The sequence below is a fragment of the Aulonocara stuartgranti genome, assembly GCF_965226115.1.
Source record: "Aulonocara stuartgranti genome assembly, chromosome: 16".
NCBI classification, from domain to species: Eukaryota; Metazoa; Chordata; class Actinopteri; order Cichliformes; family Cichlidae; genus Aulonocara; species Aulonocara stuartgranti.
Window position 1 is genome coordinate 11996704 of NC_138952.1, and position 8473 is coordinate 12005176.

The 8473-nt window shown below is 39.9% G+C and overlaps 1 protein-coding gene across 2 annotated transcripts; it reads right to left on the minus strand.

Annotated features, from left to right (window-relative positions):
- Positions 1 to 2749: 2749 nt before the first annotated feature.
- Positions 2750 to 8269, minus strand: cUnh3orf38 (chromosome Un C3orf38 homolog). 2 transcript variants are annotated; one of them, XR_014271964.1, is made up of 5 exons: positions 8063 to 8269; positions 7663 to 7838; positions 6329 to 6531; positions 5262 to 6141; positions 2750 to 5218 (listed from the first exon to the last, which is right to left on the minus strand). XR_014271964.1 is itself a non-coding variant. In XM_082508973.1 (4 exons), exons 1-4 carry the CDS (start codon positions 8187 to 8189, stop codon positions 5778 to 5780), a joined length of 870 nt encoding a protein of 289 aa, XP_082365099.1. In that variant the 5' UTR covers positions 8190 to 8269; the 3' UTR covers positions 2750 to 5777. The 2 variants fall into 2 exon arrangements, 1 of the variants encoding a protein (XP_082365099.1); XM_082508973.1 differs by having other exon boundaries at positions 2750 to 6141.
- Positions 8270 to 8473: the final 204 nt, after the last annotated feature.

An 8473-nucleotide genomic window follows, 5' to 3' on the forward strand; every position in this document is an offset into this window, starting at 1 on the left:
CATCCTTGAATGCATGCATTCTTTCAAGTATGCATATTTGCTTAAGTATAAATAAACACATCAGATCCAGATGCCTTCAGGAACAGGTCTGCTTGTTGTTTCCTCTAATTGATGCTAAACGAGAGTGTCACGGCCCAGGATCTTTTCACTGAGCCCTCGCTTTGTTGCCTTGAATGACGTTCGTTCCCCCAGCGGTCTCTCATTTCCACTGTTTACATGAGATAATGATGCATGTGTAAGGATACACTGCCAGGCCAAGTGAGGGGTTTGTTATGAACTGTGACGGCTGCCTCGTCAGGTCCAAAGCAATTTGTGTTAAAACGGAGCAGTGATGTCAGTTCAAACATACCGTAATAAAGTCAGATCCTGCAGCGTTGTTCTATAATGCACGCAGAGAGCAATTAATCGCTCATGCACATTCCCAAGAAAGGCTAAAAGGCCACGAGGTCAAACATGACTCTACAGATGGGACGATGTTGTTGAACTTGTTCCTCGTTTGTGTAATGTACTTAAAATGTAAATGTTTCCAGGGGATTACAATTACACTGTAGCAAGAAGTAAGTGGATAAAATGGGATTTAATGACATTCTCATTAGCTTCATTTATTTGGATTTGCATTAGCCACAGCAGTTAGTTTGCTTGAAAATGAGCGAGGTGTACCTGCTTTCCTCTATAAGTTTAACTTCCACACCGAACCAATGCTGTCTGCTGTGGATTTCAGTGATGCTGCTGTTGTGTGGACAAGAAAACTAAACCTGACAGTTGTTATACCTTATTCTGCCTGAGTCTCTCTTAGGAGCGGCAGACCATATCGCTCAGCAATACTGCAGATGAGCTAATGGCATTCTTATAACAAAGGGAGCAAAACAATTAACATTGTTATACCTTTCGCAATTTTCTAAATGATGTTGTCAATATGCTCTGACCACGAAACCCAGTATGCAATTTCTATTAATTTGATCTTATTGACTTCTTTGTATTTTATATCACCAGATATACAGCTGCTGGCTAACCATAGTCCCCTCCCACCAATCACAGATTTTGATTTGAAGGTGTCCAAATCCTATTATTCATATTGACCCAGCATCCATCAATTCCTGCTTTAAGACGTTCGATGATTCAGTGCAGTTATCAGTGGGAGAAAACGTGCTGAATAATCAGCATAAATTGCACAGCTGTGTGTCAGCCCCGCAAAAAAAAAAAAAAAATGGAACCCTTCCACAGAACTGGATGAAATATGGCGTTGCAGAACGACAGAGTGAGACTTTAACACCAAACAATGTTGACCTCATTTCCTCAGCCTCAAGTTATGTAGCTGTTTCTGTGCAGTTTTAGTGTGTGCAGGTTTATGAAACACTGCTGGGTTGGAGGGCAAGTCCAACAAGATGATAAAATAACTGTCAACCTTTGATTGAATTCTCTTCTAATGTGTTTTGTCAGCAGGAGAAATGTCATTGGCCACTAGTTGATTTTTCTTTTTGCTTTCAATTCATAAATCCTGCTCTTTGTTGTCCAGAGAATGCAGACCGCAGAGAATATTGTGTCAAAGCTGTCTCTTAACACCTTCACCGGTCCAGATAAATTACTGCCTATGAAAGCCAACAGTTCTCTCTTTTAGAACCCCATTACTTTAATGGAGGACAATTCAAGCTTGAAATATTTACAGTTTTCCTCACGGATGCAGCCATATAGAAATTGCCCAGTAACATAAGCTCAGCTTAGATTGCTCTTATGAATTGATTAGTTTCCTCCGTGATCTTAAAAGTCCTATTTTTTTTCTCTGCTTTTTGTGACCTGTGGCTCAGCCTTGCCCTTTTTTTGTGGAGTTTGAGTGCCCCCTTCTGGCCTCATGTTGTCATGAGACTACAAGTGCACTGTAGTCTCTTCCAGTAAAGTAAAATATCAAGATCATTTTTATACATGTATAAAATGCCTGGAACCAATTCAAGGATTTGTTAAATGGTTTGAGAAGACACTGGGAGTCCGTGGGTTCAACTTTAAACATTACAGCTAAAGCCATTTAGGAAGGGAGGGGAAAACACCTGGGCATCAATAAATCTGTAAATCTATCAGCCTATCAGCATTCAGCAATAAATAAAGTCACCCCTAATGAGGTCTCTTCTAGGAGCACAACATATATCTCAACAGTTGTAAAAGAGAAAAAAAATGTAATTACAATTAAAGAAGCAGTTTCTATGGTTCACCACCAATAAGCTATTTCAAATAACTGTGGGTCTGAGTTTTAGCATGTTTCCTTATAAGAAACACACTTCTCTATTAGAGGAGGGTAAAGCGAAAAGTGTGGTGGGGGAAACTCTCTGGAGTCAAAACTCTAACCAGACGCCACTGCAGCGGTATTTTTGAACCCGTGCGTCAGAGCTGCGCCCGTGGCCAAACCGCTTATTAAAACGCAGAGAAGCCAAGTGCCATAAAGACAGAAGGCAAGCAGCTTGTTATTATTCTTTCTGAGAGGTGAACAGGCTGAGATCAATGGCTGCAGTGGTTTCGCCTCGCCACAACTATGGCCCTATAAAGCACAAAGACCCGTGTGGCTCCGACCCATACAGTCACAGATATTAAGTATTCCAGGGGCCTTTGAAAGAGGCTGCCAAGAATAATTTCCCACATGTAACATTTCCCACCAAAGCCACAGAGTCATACTGGCATATTCTGTGCCCCCACTAGACCCCACATGCCCTCGCTAGAGTGACGCAGGAGAATCGATGGAAAAACAGATCCACTTCATTAATAAGGAGTCACGTTTGTCTTTATTTTTTATATACAGATGGCTGAAAAAAAACATTTAGGAGAAAAAAAGCAAGAACTGGATGCTGCTCGGGTGTTGCTCAAATGTGACCCAGTTTTTGTACCATGAGTATTAACGAGCTTTGCCAAACTATTTTCAAAAGTCACACTAGAACAAGCTTCAGAGACAAATGCAAAGAAGCATTGATACAGGTCACATGTTTAGCATATAGCACATATACCTGATAACATGATATCAGCACAGGTGAATTTGAACGTGTAAAATGATCTTAGGCACGTTGTGTGGAAAAGCGATCTGCTTTCTTCATCCCATCCAGCAAAATTTCAAATCCGCAGCTGTCTGAAGCGGGTCTAGATGAATTCATGTCATGTGCCATTTGGTCCAATAAAAAAAAAGGCAAGACCAATAGCACTGAGTTTTCTTTTTTTCCTGACCACAGGTAGTAAATGTATATTTTTATATGAAATGTCTGACCAACCAGTAAAGCCCTTCTAGGGTGGTGTGGCAGCTTGTGTGCAATCAAACCTACTCAAAGAGTATGAAAGTGGCTAAATATGTGGACATTAACCGCTGACACAACATCTCAGACATTAACCCTGTGGAGATTTGAGTTTTAAAAGTTACGAGTGAACAGCAGCAATGGCAGGCTATAATATACTCTATGATAGCCGGCTCTGGCTAGCTGGCAGAGCAAGCCTACATGATTGCACCAATTTTCAACTCATCTTTTTACTCCTGATGCATTCATATAGTACTACTGCATGTCATCAACTTTTGTGTACTCTTTCAAATGCTTTGTTTGGTCGGGGTCTCTCTACATTCTCCTACTCTCTCCGAAACAGATGACTGTCCCTCCCTAAGACCTGTGCCAGAGGTCTCTTCCTTTTAACAGGGTCTTCCTTTCTGCCACTGCCAAGTGCTTGCTCATAGATGATCATTGAGGTTATCTCTCTAATATTCAAGGGCATCACCTGTTTGACTGTCACTGCGGTGGTTTAACCTGAGCTAAATTTGTCTTAGATTCATCAGGCAAACGTTGTGCTGACAAACACAATTCCTAGACAAAAGGGAGCATGTTTTTATTTTGCCCACAGCTGCACTGTTTGGTCACAATTTAAAAATGCCACAAAGCCAGTTTTTCTAAACAAGTGCTGGGAATAGTAGGATGACGAGTTTGGTACCAAAAAACCAGTCAACCTGCAAGTGATTCAGCGGTATATGCATTACACTGAGAGGTGGCAGAGTTGAAGATTTTCATTGAGGCAAGATTAGAAATGAGTACATCAGAGGGAGAGCTCAGGTTAAGCGGATTGGAGACAAAGTTAGAGAAGCGAGATTGAGAGGGTTTGGACATGTGCAGAGGGGAGAGAGTGGATAAGCTGGACAAAGGACATTGAATATGGGGCTAAAGAAGATGACCACAGAGAAGATTAATAGATGTAGGGAAGCAGGACATGCAGAGGGTTGATGTGACAGACACGGAGGAGGGTAGGGACAGGGTGAGATAAAAGCAGATGAGCTACTCTGATTGCCCCTAAAGGAAGCAGCAGAAAAAAAAGTATAACTGTCTGTTCTGGGAGATCCTTAAAACAGCAAAATTAAAAAGCACCATTTAGACTTGTAATTCAGTTCATTAAGGAGAGTCAGTTTCACAGCAATGTTTTCCAATCTCCAACTTCCAGCCATTTAATTAAACTACTTAACACCTGGCACTGAACAGGAACAAATTAGCTGAAATTATAATATTTTTATATGCACATTTGTCTAAATATTAGACTTTTTCTGAACTATGTTACTCTGTTGGTATTTCTAACAGACTGTTTATCTGTAAACATTGTGGGATGAAAAGCCATGAAAGCACACTGCTTGACTTTGTAGTGTCACATAAAGACAGATATTTATTTGTTAATAAATGGCTACGTTACATCTCAAAAGTTTGTTACTCATAAAACTCCTTTAAAAAAAAACATACATTCAAAATTAAATTTAATCCAACAGTAAATTATTGAGAAATGTTGTGAATGGCACCGATTAAAGGAATTGCGAACAACTTGAATAAAATGCCTACATATCACACAGGTGCCCATTTTCTACAACCATCTGTTGGGACATTGTGCTGCCTAATGCAAGTTTATGTTAAATCCTTTGCAGTTATGTTGGCACGGATAAAACTGCTGTGTTAGTTTGCTGTGTTCTGTGAGGGAAGATACATTTTAACAACTGTCAGCATGAAAAAAGCATGAATTTGTTTAAACGAGAATAACCTGAAGAGTTTCAGAAGATATTTGGTTGCTTTTGTTCAGACAATAAAACATGCAAAGGCTGATACCTATTCTTGCTTACTGTTTTTTGAACAAGTATAACTGCTTTCAGTTGTGCCATCTCAGAAAAAAAAAAAAGCCTATTAGCATTATAAACCTGCATTAGGCATCTCAATGTCCTGCTGTGACACTGAAATGCTGGCTGCTCTGCATGAACATAGTCAATTAAAAACCATAGTCACTTACAACTCTTTTCATTTTTACAGCTGAAATAAAATTTAATGTGCTTTTCTTTCCTAAAAAATACATTTCTAAGAGATCTTTTGAGTGACAGAATAACTGTTACTATACCACAAATGTATACATTGAACATATTTTACATAAGGCACAGGCTTCCAAAGCACTACATGCTTTGCAAAAAGGTACAGTATATTTAAAGCAGCCCATCCATTTACCTTCTAGGATAATCTTTGAGAATTCTGCTTTGCATGTTATGATGCAAATATTCAATTTAAATGCATCAGTTTGAGTCTACCTTTATATTATTGCATGACGGCCTATAAGTTAGAAGATAGGGTTGTATCAGATGAGTTATTAGATGCAATATGAGGTCCCAAATGCCCAGAAAATAAGTGTTCATGCAAATAAGATGAGTGTAGAGTAGAACCAAAAGGCCAAACCACCACTTTTGGATAAATAATGTGAAAGGAAATAAAACTAATAAATCTAAAACTAATCTATCTTGACTGTCAGCTACAGAGAAGCTGCAGTTCACTGGAATTGTAGGTCAAAGCAGGTGCTGGCACATCTGTCCCACTAAGAGCATCCTGCCCTCTGATTTTCAGGTTGACAAACTTTATCTTCCAGCTGTTGTTGTCCAGAGGAGAGCGGATAAGGCCAAATATTTGTTCAAAGATTCCCAGACAGACTGAATCTCTGTGAATAGTCCCAGCCACAGCCACCAACACCAAGCCATGACGAGAGGTCAAGGCTTTGAGGCCATGGGGATCCAAATTGGGACTAAAGAGGAGACGCTCATCCCTGGTCAGTGCCAAGAATCGACAACTAACCAGATCAGCACCCAGAAACTCCTCCATCTGCTCACTGCCAGCTCTGAGAAAGACATAACTCTGTTATTAGTGTTTTGGGGTTGTTTTACCTTCATCTCTATGCTTTGTAAGAAGAAAATCAGAAGGAATAATCTACCTGAAACAGAGGACTACTCTGAATAAGATTATAAACCAACAACATCAGTATTATTTAAATTCTCATTTGCTTTCACTACTAATGAGGTTCTTACTTGGAGAGGAGACGTAACTTCACATCAGGCCAGAAATGTTGTGGTCCCCAGTCTTGGGGCTGTTGGCCAAGTGAAAGGTTTTGACTGTTCAACAGCTGGAAGAACCACTGACAGAACTGCTGGCCGAGGACCAGCGGATCAAAGCCCATCCCACAGTTCACATCTGAGAAAGCCGCCTCTCCTTGAGGGTTTTCATCCACCACCTCCATAAAGAAATGAGAGGTTGTTGTTACATATGATCTTCAGTCTCTACAAGTCAGAGCACTACACCGATATTAGCTAGAAGGTCAGTTCTTTGATGGAATGGCAACAGGTTCTAAAATATAAAGTCTGAGTAAGGCTTGATTTTAGAGCTGGTGTTGACCCTGAATTTTGGGAAGTACAAATTCTAATATCAATATACAGTGCTGTAAAAAAAAAAACAGCACTCTCTTCCTGATTTCTTATTTTTTTGCATATTTGTCACAGTTACATGCTTCAAATCATCAAACACATTTTAGTATTGGTCAAAGATAGCCAGAGTAAATACAAAAATGCTGTCTTTAAATGATGTTTGCATTTATTATGAGTAAAAAGCTATCCAACCCTACCTGGCCCTAAGTAAAAAACAAAAAACAGAAATCTTTCTGATTGTCAAGACAATGGAAAATAGTCTGTGGACTGACAAAACAAAATATTAACTTTTTTGGAAAGTTTGCATCCTGTTACATCTGGTGTAGAACTACTACACAGCAGTTCATAAAAAACAAAACAAAAACAAAAAAAAACCCAGCAGCAGTCAAACACTGTGGTGGTAGTGTGATCATTTGGGACTGCTTTGGGATCTGGATGCCTTGCCCTGACTGATTGAACCATGAATTCTGCTCTCTACCAGAAAATCCAGAGAATGTCCAGCCATCAATTTGCACCCTGAAGCTCAAGAGCACTAGGGTTATGCACCAGTGCAGGGATCCAAAACACAACAGGAACTCCATCTCTAAATAGCTCAAAAAATAAAATGAAGTTTTTGGAATGGCCTATTCAATATCAAAACTGCTTGATTGCAGTTCTTGTTGCCAAGGGTGGCACAGTCTGTTGTTCGGTGATTACTTTTTCAAAGCAATATATAAACTGTTATAAAGGTGTGTGAGGACACTGTGTGTGAATAACCCTAATTATGTCTTCTCTTTCCAGGCATACCAACATCAGTGCCATGTCTTCACTTCACTGAACTTCACTATTCAATAAACAATACTTTCCATCCTTTATAAAATAGATGGGTCGCCTTTGGCTTATCCCCAAATAAAACATTTACTGGCGGCAGTGGCTTCTGTTTCTCTCGTGTGTCAAGTTACCTTTACAGAGGACCACAGCTCCAGGGTCCTCTTTATAAGCATGTGTTTCTCGCTATTTGGGGGCATCGCCACACCTTCTGTAGCCAGGTACTTGAATATCAGGTCACGCTGAACCTTTTTCCTCCTCAGGAGCTCTTCGGCATTTTTAGTGAAGGCGAGAATGGTTTCTTTAGCTTCTGCAGTGGAAAAATGATCAGACAGAGTAGGATAAGCTAATCATTTATTTATCTATCCAGCAGAGGTGAGAAAACACTGAAATTGTTCATGCAATTTATTTGTTATTTCTTGGTAGGTATACAACAAATCTCTTGATTAAGGACATTATGTAACTCACTGGGCTCCAGTAAAGAGAAGTAAGCTGACTTCCTCTTTGCCATATGAAATTGAATAAAAGTCTTACCCGTAATGTTTTCCACGACTATCATCTTATTCGTGACCGTATCACTGAGTGACAGTAAGTCGCATTTTGTCATTAGGCTCAGTATCTTCGTAAATCCAGCACGCTCTGTTTCTGATAGTCCTGACATTTTTGGCAAAACGAAAACACTGGGGCGGTTTCGTCCATGCGAGTCCTGCAAGAAATCTCTCCGTACGGAAACAAGCAGTAGTGGGAACGGGATCCGTTCAAAACACTGGTTGCTATGTTACGTTGATGCGTTCGCAATATTTCGGAGGGCAGACAACTTAAGGTATTGTCAACACCGCAATTGTCACCGTAAGAGCTAGAAATTACGATAACAGAGTGAACACGAATGTAGTACAGAAGGGTTTTCGCTGCCTTTAGGTTTGTAAAAAATATGGGAATCTTGAT